This window comes from Carcharodon carcharias, chromosome 4 (assembly GCF_017639515.1).
Source record: "Carcharodon carcharias isolate sCarCar2 chromosome 4, sCarCar2.pri, whole genome shotgun sequence".
Classification (NCBI taxonomy): domain Eukaryota; kingdom Metazoa; phylum Chordata; class Chondrichthyes; order Lamniformes; family Lamnidae; genus Carcharodon; species Carcharodon carcharias.
In genome coordinates, this window is record NC_054470.1 from 187,412,467 (window position 1) to 187,434,867 (window position 22,401).

A 22,401-nucleotide genomic window follows, 5' to 3' on the forward strand; every position below is an offset into this window, starting at 1 on the left:
CATCCCATGATAGATTAAAATAAAATAATTGTAGAATAAACAACAGTTAGGCTGCAGTTTAATAATGTTGGCGTATTAATTGTGAGCGCTGACCCACTGGTGGCAGCTCTGCCTCAAAGTCAGAACGGCATGAAGCCCCAAACCATATATGTCGGGCAGAATCTTCTGTTCCAGTCTACGTTTGGTGCGGGGAGCAGAGGTTGAAGTGTTTTCCGCTGGAGGACAGGACGGCTGACTAAGCACAATCTTACGCTCCTCGGTTCGTGACCGATGCGTCCGTGCGGAGCACGGCACATCTCGTGGCAGGGGCAGGCAGGAGGTCACCCTCCTCACCGTTACCTCATGAGTTATACTTAAAGGGAATCCAGACAGCCTCACTCCTTTCCTCCCTTAGCCTGCCTCCCAGGTTCAGCCTCTGCTCCATCCTCCCACCCTACTCCCCGCTCCCAGCCTTTAAGCAGCTTGTGCCTCCGGCGCCTGACATGAATCCGTTTTTGAGTGGTTCCCAAGAAGGCAAAAGCAGCGTATACTCAGCTCAAAGTCGTGGAAGAGGTCAACCTCTCCAGGTACACGCCACCTATATGCAGCTGGAATAGTGAACGTTGTAATTTCTCACTGGTGTAAGATTGCTGGAAATGGGGGGGTTGGGTGGTCTCACTACTCCATAAGGTTCGGAACCTATACTCAGGGTATCAACAACACAAAACTGGTCTTGGATGCAATTTCCACTTTAAATGGCGAACCTTTATTTATTCACTTAACGGTAATGCATACTCACAGCACCCAGGTGCTTGGCGGCCCTGCATGCATGGGTTCACCCTTCAGGTGGGTGACCCGCCAGATGATGTCTCTGCGTGTCTCACAGTGACTGACCAGGTCACTCTCCTCCGACTGCAGTGCCGATGTCTTCTTGGGCTCTGACTTTTGTCCTCTCTTTTTGACTCCGGCCTCTTTGCCTTTGACATGTAAGGCAAAACCCCGGAATGGGCCATCCGATTGGCCTTTGGTGATTCATCTCTGCCGTCTCACTACCCCCTTAACAACCACCGAGCATATGGCCATTTCCTGTTCACAACAGAGGCTGAGGTGGTGCCTTCAGGTGCAAACCACTAACAGATGTCCTTGGTTAGGGATATCATAGCTCAGATAAGGCAGGAAGAAAGCCATTTACCTCTTCTGAGGGGAGTCATTGCCTTTGAGGGTTGTTTGCAGACAGAGTGGTGTAATCAGTCTGGGCCATCAGCTTAATGACATTCCCTGGCATGTCTGTCTGTGTGTGTGTGTGTGTGTGTGTGTGTGTGTGTGTGTGTCCTTAATCCTTTTTATTAACAAGAAGTACAATATAGGAGCCCCACTGGCGATATATTTGGTCAGGATTCTTCTCCACATGTCCTGATGGCCTCTGTACTCCAAGTCCCTACCACCTGCTGGCTGAGCTAGGAAGTTTCCGCCCATGAGTACTACAGCTAGGTTGACGCTTCAGTGCAGTAGTGAGCGAGTGCGCTGCTAGGGAAGTGCTGCACTGTCAAGTGTGCTGTCTTTTGGATGAGATGTTAAACCAACTTGCATTTTTATATCTCACCTTACATAACTTCAGAATTTCCCAAAGTGTTTCACAGCCATTGAAGTACTTTTCAAGCATGGACAATGTTGTCCCATGAGCTGCAATGTGATCTTGATCTGATAGCCTGTTTTAATGACGTCGGCTAACAGATAAATATTAGCCAGGGCATTGGGGAGAAGTCCCCTATTGTTCTTCAGAATAGTGTCACAGGATCTTTCATGTCCACCTAAGAGAATTGACGTGCCCTGGTTTAGTCACATCCATAAAAATGGCACCTCCGACAATGTAGCATTCCTGCACTGGAGGAATCTACCTGAATTATGTGCTCAAGTCATTGGAGTGGGACTTGAACCCAAAACCTGCTGACAAGTGCTGCCCAGTGTGGTAATGATATGCAGATATCTGATGGTCATTATTCACAGAATCACAGGGTCACAGAATTAGGAAGGACTAGGAGGCCATTTGGCCCATCATGTCTGCACTGGCTCTCTGAACATTTTAACTTGGTGCCAATCTCCTGCCTGTTCCCTGTAACCCTGTAACATTGTATCTGTTTAGATAATCATCCAATGCCCTCTTGAATGCCTCAATTATCTGCCTCCACCACACTCCCAGGCGGTGCATTCCAAACCCTAACTACTTGCTGTGTGAAAAAGTTTTGTTCTCACCTCGCATTTGCTTCTTTTGCAAAACACTTTAAAGTTGTCGATAAAGGCAAAACACCGTGCCTTAAAACTGTGCCCTCTGGTTCTCGATCCCGTTTACGAGCGGGAACAGTTTCTCCCTATCTACTCTGCCCGGTTATTATCGACCTTAATTTCTGTCCCGAGACCTTTTGTTCACTGGGCTCTTTGTTCATTTTATTTTGAAAGGACGAAACCCACCAGGAAGCAATCTGAACAGCTGACGCTATGCAGAACTGAAAAGGACATGTTAGACAAGAAATCCATGAAATTTGATGAGCTCCCTCTAGACTGCACTTTTGCACAGATGTCAGCAACAGATCAAAAGGTATTGGGCTGGATCTTGCTTGGTTGGGGCATCTCACAGTGTACGTCACTATATTCCTACCTACACCCTTCAGCATCACCCCCTCCCACCCCAAAAATATATCCCCATAACTTGCAGGAAGAACGAGCTGATAATGTAGAAGGCAATGGGGCATCTGAATGGAAGAACTAGCAATCCACCCTTTTTATTATTCACTCATTGGTTGTTGGTATTATTAACAAGGCTAGCATTTATTGCCTAATTCCCCTTGAGAAGGTGGTGGTGAGCCATATTCCTGAAAGCAACTCAATAGCTTTCCAGGCAATTTCAGAGAGCACTAATGAAGCACCCATGGTTGGAATTACATGTAGGCCAGACCGGGTTTCTGGTCAGAAGGCAGATTTCCTTCCCTAAAGGGCATTAGTGGATTTTTATGACAACTGGTGGTAGTTTCATGGCTGCCATTACTGAGACTAGCTTTAAATTCCAGATTTATTAATTGGATTTAAATTCCACCAGCTGCCCTGGTGGGATTTGAACCCGTGTCCCCAGAGCATTAGCCTAGGCACCTGGATCAGGAGACAAGTGTCATCACTGCTATACCACTGCCTAGCATGTTTCCTTCCCTGAAGGACATTAGTGAACAATTACCCAGTAACTTCATGATCTTTAATGAAGGTGATGGCAGTCTCGCCTGCTGGCTACAGAGCTGGCAAGAGCGTTACATTTCCTCTGTTTACATAAGAACATAGGAATTAGGAGGAGGAATAGGCCACTTGGCTCTTTGAGCCTGCTCTGCCGTTTAATAAGATCATGGCTGATTTGAATGTCACCTCGACTCCATATCCCCAACTGCTCCCAATAACCTTTCACCCCCTTACATTTCAAGAATCTATCTAGCTCTGCCTTAAAAATATTCAAAAGCTCTGCTTCCACCGCCTTTTGAGGAAGAGAGTTCCAAAGACTCAAGACCCTTTGAGAGAAAAAATTTCCCCTCATAAGGGGCGGCCCCTTATTTTTAAACAGTGACCCCTAGTTCTAGATTCTCCCACAAGGGGAAACATCCTCTCCACGTCCACCCTGTCAAGACTCCTGAGGATCTTAAATGTTTCAAACAAGTCACCTCTTACTCTTCTAAACTCCAGTGGAGACAAGCCTAGTCTGTCCAACCTTTCCTCATAAGACAACCTGCTCATTCCAGGTATTAGTCTAGTTAACTTTTTCTGAACTGCTTCCAAAGCGTTTACATCCTTCCTTAAATAAGGAGACCAATTCTGTACACAGTGCTCCAGTTGTGGTCTCAGCGATGCCCTGTATAACTTCCTACTTTTGTATTCAATTCCCCATGCAATAAACAATAACATTCTATTAGATTTCCTAATTACGTGCTGTACCTGCATACTAGCCTTTTGTGATTCATGCACTAAGACACCCAGATCCCTCTGCATCTCAGAGCTCTGCAATCTCTCACCATTTAGATAATATGCTTCTTTTTATTCTTCCGGCCAAAATGGAGAATTTCTCATTTTCCCACATTATGTTCCATTTAGCCAGATCATTTCCCACTCACTTAACCTGGCTGTACCCTTTTGTAACCTCCTTATGTCCTCTTCACAACTTACTTTCCTACCTGTCTTTGTATGATCAGAAAATTTAGCAACCATATTGTTGGTCCCTTCATCCAAGTCATTTATATAAATTGTAAAAAGTTGAGGCCCTGGCACTTATCCCTGTGGCACACCACTTGTCACATCCTGCCAACCAGAAAATGACCCATTTATGCCTACTCTCTGTTTCCTATTAGCTAGCCAATCTTCTATCCATCACAATACATTATCCCCTACACCATGAGCTTTTATTTTCTGCAATAACCTTTGATGTGGCACCTTATCAAATGCCTTTTAGAAATCTAAGTATAGTATATCCACCCGCTCCCCTTTATCCACAGCACATGTTTCTTCAAAGGACTCCAATAAATTGGTTAAGCATGATTTTCGTCTCACAAAACCATGTTGATTCTGCCTGATTACCTTGATATTTTCCAAGCGTCCTCCTATAACATCCTTAATAATAGCTTCTAGCAGGTTCCCTAAGACAGATGTTAAGCTAACTGGACTGTAGTTTCCTGCTTTCTGTCCCCCTCCTTTTTTTGAATAAAGGAGTTACGTTTGCTATTTTCTAATCTAATGGAATCTTCCTCCAATCCATGGTATTTTGGAAAATTAAAACCAAAGCATCAACTATCCCATTGGCCGCTTCTTTTAAGACCCTAGGACGAAGTCCATCTGGACCCAAGGATTTGTCAGCCCACAGTTTCAACAATTTGCTCAGTATCAATTCCCTGGTGATCCTAATTTTTCAAAGCTCCTCCCTCCCTTCCATTTCCTGATATGCAGCTGTTTCTGGGATGTTACTTGTTTCCTCTATAGTGAAGACTGATGCAAAATACTTAATCAATTCATCTGCTATCTCCTTATTTTGCCTTATTAATTCCATAGGCTCACTTTCTGTAGGACCAACATTTACTTTGTTAATTATTTTCTTTTTTGAATATCTATAGAAATTCTTACTATCTGTTTTTATATTTCCAGCTAGCTTTCTCCGGTACTCTGATTTTCCCCTTCTTATTAATCCAATAGTCATTCTTTGCTGTTTTTATATTCTGTCCAATCTCCTGATTTTCCACCCGTCTTTGGACAATCATATGCTTTTTTTTTTACATTTGATATTGTCTTTAACTTTTTTAGTTAACCACGGATGGTGGGTCCTCCCCTTGGAATTTTTCTTTCTTGTTGAAATGTACCTATTCTCTGTATTCTGATATATATCCCCTTAAATGTCTGCCATTGAACTCTATTGACCTATCCCTTAACCTCATTTTTGGGAAGGCCCACGGAATTAAGTGTCAAAGGGGCACTTGACAGTAGTGGCCTTCCCAGGGGTCAAGGACCTTGGGGGTGGAAGTGCCACCCACTGAGAGCTGCCAGCCAATCAGACGCTGGCAGCTGTGCATTGCTCAGCAGCATCACTGACGAGGCGGTGGCTGCTGCCAGTGCGGTCACTGATGGACCCAGGCCACAGGTGAGTGATGGTGGGTGGTGGGGTGGGGGGTTGGGGGTCGTGGGTGTGGCGGTGGGAAGGGGTCAGCAGCAAGGGCAGGGTGCAGCTCTCAGCAGGTCCCGCCCCTGCCCCACTTCCCAATTCCTGATCCCTCGACCCCCATCCCACGGCCCCCAGCCCGAAGGTGTATAAGCAACTGTGACACGGGTTGCTTTTTGAGATTCCTGTGTGGTGACACTCCTGCCCATGGGAGTGGAATGAGGCCCCTCAATGCACCTTAATTGGTCACTCAAGAGCGTCAACCAATGGTGGGGCAGGAAAGTCATCCATTGGTCCTTACCCGCCATCTTCCTGCCCGATTAAATGCCCCCCGTACCACCAAACCTGCCACAGGGGAATACATTAAATTCTGCCCATGGTTACAGTTATTGTTCCTGGCTTTGTATTCCAGTTTTATTTTATTGAATTCAAATTTGTCAGCTACTGTAGACGCTTTTGAACTCATGCCTCCAGTCCTCAACGAGTCTTTTTCTGAATGGCAGGCAGTGACTAGTGGGGTACCGCAGGGATCGGTGCTGGGACCCCAGCTGTTCACAATATATATTAATGATTTAGATGAGGGAATTAAATGTAATATCTCCAAATTTGCAGATGACACAAAGCTGGGTTGGGGGGTGAGGAGGATGCAGAGATGTTTCTGTGTGATTTGGACAAGCTGATTGAGTGGGCAAATGCATGGCAGATGCAGTATAATGTGGATAAATGTGAGGTTATCCACTTCGGTAGCAAAAACAGGAAGGCAGATTATCTGAATGGCTATAAACTGAGAGAGGGGAATGTGCAATGAGACCTGGGTGTCCTTGTACACCAGTCGCTGAAGGTAAGTATGCAGGTGCAGCAGGCGGTAAAGAAGGCAAATGGTATGTTGGCCTTCATAACCAGAGGATTTGAGTACAGGAACAGGGATGTCTTACTGCAATTATACAGGGCCTTGATGAGACCACACCTGGAATATTGTGTGTAGTTTTGGTCTCCTTATCTGAGCAAGGATGTACTTGCTATAGAGGGAGTGCAGTGAAGGTTTACCCGATTGACCTCTGGGAGGCGAGACTGACATATGAGGAGAGATTGAGTCAATTATAATTATATTCGCTGGAGTTCAGAAGAATAAGGGGGGATTTCATAGAAACCTATAAAATTCTAACAGCTCTAGACAGGGTAGATGCTGGAAGGATGCTCCTGATGGTGGGAGAATCCAGAACCAGGGTCACAGTCTGAGGATACGGGGCAGGCCATTTAGGACTGAGATGAGGAGAAATTTCTTCACCCAGAGAGTGGTGGGCCTGTGGAATTTGTTACCACAGAAAGTAGTTGAGGCCAAAACATTGTATGTTTTCAGGAAGGAGTTAAATATAGCTCTTGGGGCGAAAGGGATCAAAGGATATGGGGAGAAAGCTTGAGCAGGCTATTGAGTTGGATGAACAGCCATGATCATAATGAATGGCGGAGCAGGCTCGAAGGGCTGAATAGCCTACTCCTGCTCCCATTTTCCATGTTTCTATGTTTCTATCATTAATCCAGGCCTCTACACTACTTGTCCAGTAATATAATTACCATGCTACCGTACCTCCTTAACCTATGAATATTGAGAAAGAAAAGAGGAAGAATGTAGAAAGAGAGAAAATTCATTGTTGTCAGCTGTCCCTCGATTGGACGATGACATCTACTCAGGGGCATGAGTTTCTGCTACAGATCTTCATGTGCCTGAACAGGCCCATTCTCAACCCGCAGATCTTTGGGCACATTGGGGCAAGACGTCCCACGAGGCAGTGGGATCCAGAGTGCAGGATTTGCTTCCGTTTCTTTCCTTCTCTGCCGCTGCTCTGCCTCATCATTAAGATGTTGTGACTCAAAGCATGATGCAACTTAACGGCAAATTATCACCATTTTGAATGATTGGCTGTGGACTCCTATCAGCCATGAATATCAATGCTGCTGTGCTTCAAGAAGAGCTTCAGAGTGTCTTTGAAGAGTTTCCTTTGTCCTTCCCTGAAATGTTGGCCACTTGCTTCCCAAAGTATGTGTAGGGAAGCAACATTCTTCTTCATGTATCGGCCTGATGTTGTGTTTTTATAATGATATAAAGGCACCAATCACTCATATGGGATTGTGTAAACATGTTGTGGGTTCGTTTATTTAGACTAGGCACACAGTAACATATATACATGGGTATAAATCTTAAAGACATCAGAGCTGCAGAGCTGTGTGTGGTGCACTGTTGAAATGCAAAAGTGAAACTAAAACTGGATCACATGACACATTTCCTTGCTATTGGTGTCATGCTACACTCCCTTAAAGGCATATTGCAACATTTGAAGATATTTTTCCCTCTTCCAAATATGTATGACTATATACAATGCACGTTCAGGTTTAGTTACCATTACATAAGCGTCCAGTACAGATGAATTTGTGAGCCTCTTAAGCATAAAGATAATCTGCTGGTACTTCCAGGTCTTGTAATGGTAACCTTGCCTGGAGGTTTCTTTAATTTTCTCACAGCGATCTGTGGGATTGTCATTCTTGGATATTGTTCCAGGTTGCATTTGGGATCTTGCCATACATGCAATAGGACTGTACATGGTTGAGAAGCTGAAATGGATCTGATTTGTCCTCAGTTAAGCCTCACCATTGCGCCCTAGTGTGTAGTGACTTCATAGGACCTTGGTTCTGAACAAACACTTGTCACATCAGCTGGTTGCAATGTACCTTCTGTGGGATCCTGGATGTGAACTTATTGCCCCAACTCTAAACATGGCAGCTCGGTACCTGCATTTTTATTATGCACATCGGTCATCTTCGCCTGTAGATTTAAAAGTTATTCTTCAGTTTCTGAGAGATTAGAATGGGTAAGAGTAGATAGATCGGTACGCATTGGTCTGCCAAACATGAACTCTGCCTGAAACAAAAATTGCCGGAAAAACTCATCAGGTCTGTTAGTATCTGTGGTGAGAAAGATGGAGTTAATGTTTTGAGTCCACATGACTCTTCTTCAGGAGAAGAGTCATACAAACTCGAAACATTAACTCTGTCTTTCTTTCTACGGATGCCGTCAGACCTGCTGAATTTTTCCTGCAATTTTTGTTTTGTTTCAGATTTCCAGCATCCGCAGTATTTTGCTTTTATATGAGTGCTGGAATAGTTGCACTTAGAAGTGTCGCTCTCAAATGTAACATTGTATGTGTAAATGTTGCTTGGTCTGTCTACGTTTAAGAATTAGGGGTTTCACCATGTGAACCATTCATTCAGTGAGGCCGTTAGATCTAGGGTAATGAGGATAAGAAGTAGTGTGATCAATATTCCTGAACTGGATTACAATAAATTGTGGACTGTTATCCATAATGATCTCTCTAGTGGCACCACATAAACTGAAAATAGCATTCAGAGTGCATGTGACAGATGTGCATGACGTATTGTGAAACTCTCAAATTATGGGGTACTTTGCAAAGTTGTCGACAATGACATTGATGTCAGTGCTATGGACATGACAGAGGTCAGATGTAATTTTGGACCAAGGATGGGTAGGAGGTTCATGAGGAACCAATGGTTCTTTGTACTGACTTGGCATATGCTCTTGACATGCCTTGTACTTCTTGATGATGACTCCAGTGACATTGTTCATACCTGGCCAACCTCTCTTGTGAGCCTTCTCATCCAGCCTCTGCCCATGTGTGAGTGATGAAGTTATTGAAGAATATCAGGTCACAAAATTTCTGGTGTACCTGCCTTTAAAAATGACTCCCCGGGAGATGCCTAGCTCATCCTGGTAAGAACAAAATGGTCTCACGTGTTCGTGGACATGCTGAATTAAATCAGGCTGTCCTTCAATGATGGTTTTCCACAGTTTCTGTAGCAGAGAATCTTTTGCTGCTTCTTCTAATAGTTGCTGACATTTGCGTTGCACAAGATCTACCAGATCAATTGATGGACTTGCATTCTCCTGTAAGCGTAACGTTGCAGCTTCCTTGAAGCTACCAATTTTGTTGAAACATTCTGGATATTTCAATGTTAGACTATGAACTGAGATGATAGGATTAGTTTCTGAGGCTGATCTGCCAAGTGAGGTGATATTATTTCCATGGATTCTCATTAGTATGAGGTCATGAATGCCCGTGGACCTGGGCCTTTAGTCTCCACAATGTGGAACATCTGTGGCACCCAGTATGATTGACTGAATATGCAGTCCAGAACTATGGATCCTGCACATGGAATTAGTGAACTGTTGTACGCTGAAAGTTTCACAGCAGTAGATTTTGCCATGCCTTTCTACGTCTGTTGACACATGTCTTTTAGAATTCACAGAGGTAATGTCTTGGCACTTGCCCCTGTGTCAATTTTGGCCAATAATGAATAGTTACCAACTTCCTTAGGACAGATAATTCGATACTTGGCAAACACTTCGGATAGTGTGATAGTATGGATGTCTTCCATGAGATTGACAGTGTGAAGCGTGTGTTCACCACCCTTCGTCTCATGGTGCAAATCATCATCATTTTGTGGTTTGTCAATCACTTCATGTTTATATTTCTTACAGGATACCAGATGATCGTTCTGATTGCTTACCACTGCTAATGGCCCTTTCTGCCACATGCTTTGCAAAGTTGCTGGAAAGCTGGGCACTTACTTGGTGCATGCAGAAGACCACATATGTCTTGCGAGGTTTGGGTATTCCAGTGAGTGCGTCAATAATTGAGGTTGTGCTTAGGACCTGTAAGATTTGTTGACCTGCGAGGATCACTTCATACTTATGCGCCCATCCTTGAGTAGCTCTTCGATGCTATATGTTGTGGACTTGTCTAGCAAATCTTTCTGGAATTCTTCCATGGGAGTGGATGAGATCACCAACTCAATAATTCGCTCTGTTAGCTCTGTGTTTGAAAAGTCACAATGTGATCTTTTCTATATCTGCCAACGAATTGGTCTATGGATTCCGCAGGCTGTTGTCGAAATGACATGAACTCCAATTGATGAACATGGAAGTTTAACCTGATTCTGAATCAGTCTTCCACTGTAGTCCATATATTTTGGAAATCATTTAGCTCTTCTGCACTCCATATTCAAATGCAGCAAGACCTGAACAATACCCAGGATTAGGCCGACAATTGGCAAGTAACATTTGTGGCACACAAGTGCCAGGCAATAACCATTTCCAACAAGAAAGAATCTAACCATCATCCCTTGACAATCAATGGTATTACCGTCACTGAATCTCCCACTATCAACATCCTGGCGGTTACCGTTGACTGGAAACTGAACTGGACTAACTGTATAAGTACAGTGGCTAAAGAGAGGTCAGAGTGTAGGAACCCTGCAGTGAGTAAATTACCTCCTGACTCCCCAAAGCCAGTTCACCATCTACAAGGCACAAGTCAGGAGTGCGATGGAATACTGCCCACTTACCTGGATATGTGCAGCTCCAACAACACTCATGAATCTTGACACTGCCCAGGACAAAACAGACCACTTGGTTGGCATCACATCCACAAACATTCACCCCATCTACCAGTGACTAACAGTGGCAGCAGTGTGTACCATCTACAAGATGCACTGTGGCAACACACCAAGGCTCCTTAGGCAGCACCTTCTAAACTCATGAACACTACCACCTAGAAGGACAAGGGCAACAGATAGATGAGAACATCACCACCTGGAAGTTCCCCTCCAAGTCACTCACCATCCTGACTTGGAAATATATCACTGTTCCTTCACTGTCGCTGGGTCAAAATCCTGGAACTCCCTCCCTAACAGCACTGTGCATGTACCTACACCACATGGACTGCAGCAGTTCAAGAAGGCAGCTCACCACTGCCTTCTCCAGGGCAATTAGGGATGGGCAATAAATGCTGGCCTAGCCAGAGATGCCCACATCCCATAAATGAATTTTTTAAAAATCCTGATGTGTTCAGCGTGTGTAGACTTCATTCTCAATTGCAATGCAAATTTTTATGGCTTGCTTGTCTGGTTCAGACACAGCTGAATCGAGAAACCATTGCTCTCTACGCTGTTTAAACATTTTGAATTCGGATATTAGGTCAGCTGCATCCCAATTCAAACTGGGGAATTTTGGGGACATTCTGACACTATCCCTTTGGTCTTCTTTCTCCTATAGATCGTATCTGGGGTGAGCGTCGGTGTAGTCACTTTCTCACGCTTTTCCGAAGCTCCGCCTGTTGTAATTGCGACATTCTCTGGCCTGATTTTTAGGGCTCATTTTTGGTTTGTTTGACTCTCCCTCACTCACTATCAATCCAACCCTCACCGTGGTCATTCGACTTTCCTGACTGAGCTAACCCAGTGCTGGTCATCTCGACGCGTTATCCCGCTCATGGAACTGACAGGCCATTTGCTGCGATCCCAGCATGAGGGATCTGTCTGCTTACCAGCTATTTATTTGAGCATTATCCCAGCACTGGGTCTTCAAATCTTTCTGTGCAACGCCAGGCTGCGAATTCGACACTCTCTGACTATGGCTCCATTGTCGTTGATGGTTGTCTCATGCCATGCAGCGCAATTTAAGACAGTTCACCATGTCATGGTTGTATTGAATCTTGCTGCCAAGATGAGCACCATGTCATTTAGAAGGAACCATACTGTGTCTTCGTAATAATATAAAGGCACCAAACACCCATAAGGGATTGTGAAAAGATGTTGTGGCTTCATTTATTTAGACTAGGCACATGAGAACATATATACATGTTCATAAAGCTTAAAGACATCAGAGCTGCAGAGCTGTGTGTGTGTGTGCTCTGTTGAAAAACTACCAATGTAACACCCTTATTCAAAAAGGATGGGAGACAAAAAACAGGTATCTGTAGGCCAGTTAACTGAACATCCATCATTGGCAAAATGTTAGATCTTATAAAGGATGTAATAGCAGAGCATTTAGAAATGCATAATATAATCAAGCAGAATCAGCATGGCCTCATGAAGAGGAAATCATGCCTGACAAATTTATTAGAATTCTTTGAAGCGGTAACACGCAGCATAGATAAAGGGGAACCAGTAGATGTGATATATTTCGATTTCCAAAAGGCATTCAATAAGGTACCGCACATAAGGGTACTTAATAAGATAAGAGCCCATGGTGTTAGGGGTAGTATATTAACATGAATAGGGAATTGGCTAACTAATAGAAGACAAGAGAGTTGGGATAAGGGGGGCATTTTTAGCATGGCAACCTGTAACTAGTGGAGCACCACAGGGAACAGTACTGGGACCACAATCATTTATAATATATATTAATGACTTGGATGAGGGTAATTAATGCACTATCGCCAAGTTTGCGAATGACACAAAAATAGGTGGGAAGGCAAGTGGTGAGGATGACACAAAGAGTCTACAGAGGGATATAGACAGGTTAAGTGAGTGGGCAAAAACTTGGCAGATTGAAAATAATGTTGGAAAATGTGAGGTTATGTACTTTGACAGGAAGAATAGAGGAGCTGAATATTATTTAAATGGAGAAAGACTGCAGAAAGCTGCAGCACAGAGGGATTTGGGATTCCTCATGCATGAATCACAAAAAGCTAACATACAAATTCAGCAGGTAGTAGGGAAGGCAAATGGAATGTTGGCCTTTATTTCAAAGGGAATGGAGTATAAAATAGAGGAAGTCTTGCTAAAACTATACAAGGCACTAGTTAGACCACAGCTAGAATACTACGAACAGTTTTGGTCCCCCTATCTAAGGAAAGATATATTGACATTGGAGGCAGTCCGCAGAAGGTTCATTAGGTTGATCCCAGGGATGGAGGGATTTTCTTATGAGGAGAGGTTGAGTAGATTGGGCCTGTACTCTTTGGACTTTAGAAGAATGAGAGGCAACCTTATTGAAACATATAAGATTCTTAGGGGGCTTGACAGGGTAGATGCTGATGTTGTTTCCCCTTGTGGGAGAGGCTAGGATGAGAGGGCATAATCTCAGAGTAAGGGGTCACCCATTTAAGTCAGAGACATTGAGGAATTTCTTCTCACAGAGGGCAATGAACCTGTGGAATTCTTTACTGTAGAGGGCTGTAGAGGTTGGGTTGTTAAGTATATTCAAGGCAGAGATAGACAGATTTTTAATCAGTAAGGGAATCAAGGGTTATAGAGAAAAGGCAGGAAAGTGGAGTTGAGGATTATCAGATCAGCCAGGATCTCATTGAATGGCGGAGCAGACTCAATGGGCTGAATGGCCTACTTCTGCTCCTACATTTAATGGCCTTGTGGTCTTAGGAAAGGCAAAAGTGAAACTAAAGCATTTCCTTGCTAGTGATGTCACACTGCAATCCCTTAAAGGCATATTGCACCACCTGACAACTAAGCGCAGGTGGCCTAGTTACTGGCTAAACAGCAACGAGTGAACAGTTAATGAGAGAACAAATGACAAATTAAAGGACAGGATTTAATCAGATTGCACTTTCTGTTCTTGCAGTTCATGGACAACGTCCTCTTCCGCATGCGCAGAGCACACATTTCTAGCCACTATCAGGAAATGCTGCAGCGAGGCATTGGCTGCCATCATGCCTCCCTGAATCGCCGTATCAGACAAGCTGTGGAGATGCTATTCAGGCGTGGCTTTGTCAAGGTCAGTAACGATTTAATGTCGCACAGTGCAACTTGTGTTTTAAAATATTTTTTTTGTTTTGAGGGTCTGGATGGCTTGTCTATTAATAAATCAACAGATTGATGATGGGCCAAGGGAGAGTGAGAACTTGTCCACTTTGGCAGGAAGAATAGAAAAGCAGCACGTTATTTAAATGGAGGAAGATTGCAGAACTTTGCAGTACAGAGGGACCTGGGTGTCCTGGTACATGAATCACCAAAGGTTAGTAAGGGATTAAGGCAAATGGAATGTTGCGACCTGTTTCAAAGGAATGGAATATAAAAGTAGGAACATTTTGCTGTGGTTGTACAGGGCATTGGTGAGACCACATCTGGAGTACTGTGTACAGTTTTGAGCTCCTTATTTAAGAAAGGACATAATTGCATTAGAAGCAGTTCAGAGAAGGTCCACTCGACTGATTCCTGGGATGGGGACGTTAGCTTATGAGGAAAGGTTGGACTGGCTGGGCATGTATCCACTGGAATTTAGAAGAATAAGAGGTGATCATATTGAAACATTCAAGGTCTTGAGAGGACATGACAGGGTGGATGCTCAAAGGATGTTTCTCACGTGAGACAGACTAGAACTAGGGGGGTCACAGTTTAAAAATAAGGGGCCTCCCAATTAAGACAGAGCCGTGGAGAAATGTTTTCTCTCAGAGGGTCGTTAGTCTTTGGAACTCTTCCCCAGAAAGTGGCGGAGGCAGGGTCATTAGATATTTTTAAGGCAGAGGTAAATAGATTCTTGACTAACAAGAGAGTCAAAGGTTATCGGGGGTAGGCAGGGTAGTGGTGTTGAGGCCACAATCAGATCAGCCATGATATTATTGAGTGGTGGAACAGGCTCGAAGGGCTAAATGACCTACTCCTGCTCCTAATTTGTAAGTTTGCATGTAAAGACACTTTAAGTTGAAAGGAATTACAATGAAAGAACATTAGGTGCCAACAATTCTACTTTCTTTGTTCTCCTAATGGTTAATTCTGCCAGGACACATTGATGCACAAGGCACCTGACACAAGTCTTGTGTTCCTGTTACTGTCTCCAGTTGAATGACATGATTGGCAGCTCAGTCAGAGTGACGGCTTGGGGAGTTATCGTTATGAAAACTGAAGTCCAGCTCATTGCTGGATGAGGTAATACATTGAAACAGGTGAAATTCTCATGAAGACTGAGTGCAAGAAAGGTGTAAGATGACAGGGGTTCGAATAGATTGTTCAGAACTCAACAAGGCTCCTAGAGCCCAGCCCCTTGAGATTGAAACCAATGTTGCAGTGAATTCACCAGCGCTTTGTATTGTGCGTATCAGTCTGAGTATGTGTGTAGTTATTTTTAGTCATGGTAATCATTGTCCGTACATTATTATTGGTAATGACTGATCTTTGTACCATTATATTCCATGAACGCTAATAAATGCCTTTGAACAACTCTCTTGTGAAATAACATAAATCTAGATGAGAAAACATCTGTTCACTAGTAGAGGGCTCAGGGGTGGAGTAGGAAGTAGATTAGAGTTCAGTGCAAATAGCTAAACCTTTCTCTTTCTCATTTAAGGTGGTTAGTGCTACATCGACACTTGCTTTGGGAATCAACATGCCATGCAAGACTGTTGTCTTCGTTAATGATTCAGTGCACCTGGATTCTCTCAGTTACAGACAGGTAGTAGAAACAGAATGTGGTCAAGTACTATAACTGATTCAGAGTAAGATTACACTTTCCCCATATGGGGCAGGCTAAAACATGGGTCTATGGGGCCCTGTACCAGGGGGCTTGCGCCCAATATGAGGCCATACCAGGGCCTAATGTGAAAATATGAGGCCTCTGGGTGGAATTCATCATATGACCGAAGTAGTGCAGTTTGCTGGCTCCCACAAGGCAGCATTGGTTCTCCCTTACCCTGGGCTTCTCCAACTCCCAAACCTCTTGATCACTTTTCAGCCGTGACACCACCACCTCCACCCTGATTACCCCTTACCACTTACCTGAATGTCAGGGACCAATCCTGAGCTTCCTGCCTGCAATTTCCTGTCAGCCAGCAGGAGGCGCATCTGTCCAGGTTTAGACTGGACTCTGGTGAATGTTTCGGCAATGATCCACAGCCATCAAGAACAGGAGGGGGCCCTCCACGTCTTCCTGAATGCCCTACCTGCTTCAGGGCTTGCATTGCAATGTCTCTTTTAAAAATTGGGCCCTGTGACCATATAGGGTGGAGTTTCCATTGTTCCACTGTTGTTAACTTCAGCAGATAAACATGATGAATGCATTTCCTATGATGTATCTGCCAATATTAGGGCAGGAAATTCCAGGCCTGTGAAAGCAAGAACACAACGAATAGAAGCAGGAATAGACCAACATTCAATAAGATCGTGGCTGATCTTCGACCTCAATTCCACTTTCCTGCACTAAGCCCATACTCCTTGATGCTCTGAGAGTTCAAATATCTATCAATCTCTTGTCTCAAATACACTCTACGATTCAGCATCCACAGCTCTCTCGGGTAGAGAATTCCAAAGATTCACAACCTTCTGAGTGAAGAAATTCCTCCTCATCTCAGTCCTAAGTGAGTGACCTCTTACCCCGTGACTATGACCTCTAGTTCTAGACTCTCCATCCAGGGGAAAACAGCCTCTCAGCATCTACAGGTGCAAAAATGTGCGTGGAGGCCAATGTTGCAATCACTGAGCTCTCCCTCTTCTATCAGACTGCTCTCCTGAGATTTAAACATAACCGTCTTTCCTCACTTTCCAGATGTCGGGAAGAGCTGGGCGTCGGGGAATGGATAATATTGGGAAGGTGATTTTCCTGAATGTGCCTTTACCGAAAGTGCAGAGACTGATAAAAGCCAATGTCCCTCAACTGAAGGGCCAGTTCCCCCTGAGTATAACCTTTGTGCTCCGCCTCATGCTGCTAACAGCTAGAGCAGATGACAAGGCTGATGCCAAGGCCAAGGTACTTTGCTTGATGTTGTTTTTCCCTCTAACCATTTCCTCTTCTCGTTAATTTCCTCTTCTTGTTAATTTCCTGTGTTGCTCTCTTCACATCCTGTTTCCCAATCATCCCAATGCTTGCTGAGCCACATTGTCTTTAATTATAAAATTCTCATCCTGGTTTTCAAATCCCTCCATGGCCTCGCTCCCCCCTAGCTCTGCAGTCTTCTCCAGTCCTCCTTCCATCTCCTCTGCTCTCTCTCAATTCCAGTATTCCTGATTTTAATTGCTCCACCATTAGTGGTCCTGTCTTCAGCTGCCTTGGGTCCTGAGCTCTGGAATTCCCTCCCCAAATCTCTCTGCCTCTTTACCTCTCTCTCCTCCTCTTAGCTGTTCCTTAAATCCTGCCTCTTTCACTTCATTGTGAAATTTTAATTTGGTTACCTCCCTGTGAAGCACCTTGGGATGATTTGCTACATTAAAGATCTATATGAGTTCTTGTTATTTATCTGGTGAATGAAGGATAAGGTGACATGGGGTCCGGATGGCATTAGGACTAGATGGGTAAAGACTGACACGGGATTGGTTGGGACACAAGACCTGTAACTGTTTGGTAATTTCTACGTAATCACAACAGTAAAATTGAAAGATCTTTGTTAGGCAAGGGTATAAAGGGTTATGGACAAAGGCAGGTAGATGGAGATAAACTGCAGATCAATGTTGAAATAATTGAATGGTGGAACTGGTTCAAGGGGCTGAATGGGCTCCTCCTGTTCCTATTTAATTCTATCAAGGCAAGGGAGGGTGATTGGGTCTCTCTCTCTCTCTCTATATATATATATATATATGTATAATATATATATATACATATAAAAATATATATGTATATACACACACATCTTTCTTTCCTTAATACATACAGGTGACTTTCCAAAAGCAATATTAGTAAGTGTTGGGGAGAGAAAGCCAGCTGGGAGTTGCTGCCTGGAGGTGAATACAGGACAAAGGGGTGACTCAGGGGGTGAGGAGGGAGGATGTAGGTGGACGGTGGACAGGCGAGGGGAGGGAAGAGGGAAAACAAGATGAGGGGAGGAGGAAAAGAGGGGGCTGGGGCCATGAGTGGGAGGAGTCCATTAGGGTGATGAACTGGTATAATGAAGGCTTCTTTATTGATGTGATGTTTACCTCATTGGACTGATTTAAAAAAAAATCTTTCCAACAGGCGCTGTCAGTTCTACAACATTCCATGATGACCTTCAATCATCCTAGAAAGCAAAACATTGTCAAATTCTACTTCCTGTTCTCCCTGCAGTTTCTGCTCAGAGAGGTGAGCTGACCAACCTTTCATAAAATCGATTGTGTCATCAATGCCCCCAGAGCTTTCCAACCTTCCAGCTCAAACTACGTTAGTCAGGGATTTCCTTCTCCTCCCCTGATGTTACATCGCTGAAAGCTGTCTAAAACCAGCGTGGACATGATGACCAAACCAGCCTCCTTGTGGACTACCATTTCTGTCATCTCTAATTGAGTCTGGCACCTCAGCAGAGTGTGAGACGTGGGGGAGGAGTGCAGAGTGGTGAGTGCAGGTCACGCTAACCAAGAAATCCCATTCACTCCCTGTGAAGTTACAGCGGAGGGAGTGGGATCAGCTCCAAGGAATTCATGGGCCATTGTATATTCCTCTCTCATGTCTCCTCAACAGGGGAATCCACTTTCAGATGTTCCTGTTGCACCTGTGGGTGGTGCTGTGACTAGCATATTGAAGGCTTCATCTTGTAATGTTAGCTCCTAACTCAATTCGTGCACCATTTATGCATTTGAAATCAGCTGTGTATGAGAGTATAACTCCATTACAAATCTATTAAATGGCAGGACAGGATGAAGGTTTCTGTGGGAAAAAAATGTTATTAGGTGATCACTAATAAATCCAATAGTGAATTCAGGAGAAATTTCATTACCCAGAGAGTGGTTGGAATGTGGAACTCGCTACCGCAGGGAATAGTTAAGGCAAATAGTTAAGACTAATGTCCTTCAGGGAAGGAAATTTGCCATCCTTACCTGGTCTGGCCTACATGTGAATCCAGACCCACAGCAATGTGGTTCACTCTTAACTTCCCCCTGAAATGGTCTAGCAATGTTAGTTAGAATAATTTAGGGATGGACAACAAATGCTGGTCTTGCCAGCGATGCCTGCATCCCATGAAAAAATAAAGCAAAAAAAATTGAATAGAAGTGTTCCTGCCACAAAATTTAATGTATTAATGATCAGATAATCTGTCCTTGTAATGTTGGCTGAGGGATTAAATATTGGCCAGGCCACTCCGGTTGTGGGGGGTGGGGGGGAGGTGGGGGCGGTGGGGTGTTGGGTTGGGGGGGAAGTGTAATCTCCCCTGCTCTTCTTCAAAATAGTGCTGTGAGACCTTTTAGCGCAGACAGGGCCTCAGTTTTACATCTCATTAGAAAGATATCGCCTCTGACAGTGCAGCACCCCCTCAGTACATTAAAACCAAAGCTCAGTCAGCCGTCTCAGGCGGACATGAGTGATCCTGTGGCACTATTCGTGAAAAGAACAGGGGAGTTCTCATTGGTACCCTGACTGATCACTATCCCTCAGCCAACATCACTAAAGCACATTATTTGGCCATTTACCACAATCCTGTTTGTGGAAGCTTGCTGTGCGCAAATTGGCTACTGCATTACAGCAGTGACACCACTTTGACGGTACACGTGTTTTTGGGATGCCCTGTCTAAATATACGTCTTTCTTTCTTTTGTGTTTGTTTAAATTTGAATTTTCTGATTTGCACCTAAGTTAGTTTGTTACAGGAGAAAGCAAGTAGATAATTGAATGTGATGATTGGTCTCCTTAGGGCTATCTAGATCAAAAGGGTCAGCCCCAAGGATTCGCAGGCCTGGTGATGCACATACATTATCATGAGCCGGCCAACTTCGTTTTCATCCGCTTCCTGACTGAGGGGCTATTGCACAAAATCTGTCAGCCTCTGAAAGCAGGTGAGTTTAAAACGTTTGGCAGGTGGGCAATTGCGGCAGGGTGTGGCGGCGGGGTGGTGGGTAGGACAGGGGGCGCACTGTGACTTTACTGTCCCATCAGTGGAAATGCGGCATACGCGTTTAAAATCATGTTTCCATCCACCTCGATGGGCCAAATGGCCTCCTTCTGTGCCTTAATGCTCCACCCCCACCGCGCCATAGTGGGAAGGAAGGAAAGAGCTTTTCAAGGTGACTAGAATTACTGAGCTGAGGGATTGTTCTCCCACTTTTCGAGTAACGCTGCAGAATCGACCGCCTCAGCTTAAACAGGCATTCGGTTTAAAGAATTACTTGGAAAAACTCAGCAGGTCTGGCAGCATCGGCGGAGAAGAAAAGAGTTGACGTTTCGAGTCCTCATGACCCTTCGACCGAACCGAAGGTTCTGCCCCGAAATGGCAGAGCAAGGCTTGAACTCACAACTTGTTGAGTCAGAGACAAGAGTGCCACTAACTGAGTCAGGCAAGACCCCAACACAGCCAGGAAGAAATATGGCTTGATATGGATGGATAAAGCTGTAGCCCACTGCTGCATGAGAACACTCAAAAGATGACTGACAGGGAAAGACCAAATGGCCCATCAAAGCTGCTCCGCAGTCACAGATGGTCAGAGTGTCCTGACTGAACACTTCTCCCCTTTCTCTAACAGCCATGTAATCTCCCGGGAAAAAGGGAAAAATCAGAGCCAATAAGGGAAAAATATACTCTGGACAAGTTATTTCCAAGCCCCAAACCCCCTGGCAATTGAAACCAGTACAGCAGATCACACAGATCCCAAGTGTTATCTATTAATCCACAAATCTTCTGTTGGATGTGATCTCTGCCTAATATATACGAACATATGAATTAGGAGCAGGAGTAGGCCATTCAGCCCCTTGAGCCTGCTCTGCCATTCAATAAGATCATGGCTGACCTGACTGTGGCTTCAACTCCACATTCCGGCCATCCCCAGTCAGGACCTGGTCCTGCTCGCTCTTGAAGGACCCACCGTACTAGCCGCTGATGTATTCCAGAGGCTCATCACTTTCTGGGAACATTTGAACAATAGATACGTAACGTGCTAATGCAACAATGGCATGTCATGTGTACTTTGCCTGAAGACAGGTCCTTGGCTCATTGTCTTCTGATGCTTCATCCTGAGCTGTTTCCTTGGCAGTTTTTTGGCAGTAATATTAATATACAGTCAGGTAAATTTAGTCCTCCTAATATAGGAGGCTCCTCATTTGCTAAAAAAAGACCCTCTCATCGACTCCTGGTTCTCCGAGCTGAAATGTGAATGTATCTGCACGGGGTACTCTATGCAACCCACCACTGGCAGCTTTACCAATTTGTTTTAAAGGATGCTGTGGTGAGGTGGAGTGCGGTGTATCTTTAAGAGAATGTAGTTAGTTGACCATGTGACTGTCTTATCCAATCGCTATGCAGCACGGGCTTCTTGGGTAACTGTAGGTCTAGAGCTGGAGGTGATTGAAGAAGCACACATGGGGCAGAATTTTGCCGTTGGCGAGCAGGGGGTGGGGCCTGCTCACGGATGTGTAAAATGACACGGGATGATGTCGGGCGGAACCCCCGATGTCATCCTGCCCCATTTAAATGTTCAGGAAGGCGGGGGCACATCCAAATCAGCTGCGGGCCCGCCGACCTGTCAATGACCAATTGAGGCCATTGACAAGATCATTTAACCAATTAGAGGACCTGCCCGTCCAACCTTAAGGCTAGCGTGTCGGCCAGGAGCCCCGGCGGGCAATAGGAAAAACATGAAAAGCTCATCCACCAGCGGGATGGGGTCCCATGCAGGGTTTTAGACATTTTAATAAAGTTATTCTGTAGATTATGAACATGTCCCATCTCATGTGACATTACCACATGAGGGGAACATGTTAGGGATTTTATTTTCTATTTTTAATATTATTTTAAGTGTCAGAGATCTCCCTGAGGCTGCACTTAGCCTCAGGGAGATGTGCGCTCTTTCGTGCGCATGTGCGATAGAGCGCACTCTCGCTTTTGGGGAATCCCCCCCGCCCCCACAGGGAGCGCATAGTGCTTTCTGCCGGACGTCACGCCGGGTGGGCCTTAATTGGCCCCCCCCATGTAAAATGGCGGCGGGGCCCACTTCTCCGGCGGGGATCGGCACCCCGCCTGCCGGAGATTGGGTCAGGCCCACCTGAAGAAT

At 44.7% G+C, this 22,401-nt stretch overlaps 1 protein-coding gene across 2 annotated transcripts in view; it reads left to right on the plus strand.

The window, feature by feature from the left end:
* The window catches only part of LOC121277497 (probable ATP-dependent RNA helicase DDX60), a 257,982-nt gene that overhangs the window by 222,584 nt on the left and 12,997 nt on the right, over window positions 1-22,401 (plus strand). The window contains exons 26-31 of one of the 2 annotated variants that reach the window (XM_041187050.1): window positions 2,437-2,575; window positions 14,088-14,240; window positions 15,810-15,914; window positions 17,004-17,204; window positions 18,405-18,509; window positions 20,052-20,193. In XM_041187050.1, the coding sequence (XP_041042984.1) occupies window positions 2,437-2,575; window positions 14,088-14,240; window positions 15,810-15,914; window positions 17,004-17,204; window positions 18,405-18,509; window positions 20,052-20,193 (845 nt within the window). The remainder of the gene's footprint in view (window positions 1-2,436; window positions 2,576-14,087; window positions 14,241-15,809; window positions 15,915-17,003; window positions 17,205-18,404; window positions 18,510-20,051; window positions 20,194-22,401) is intronic. The other variant, XM_041187051.1, reaches the window with a different exon arrangement.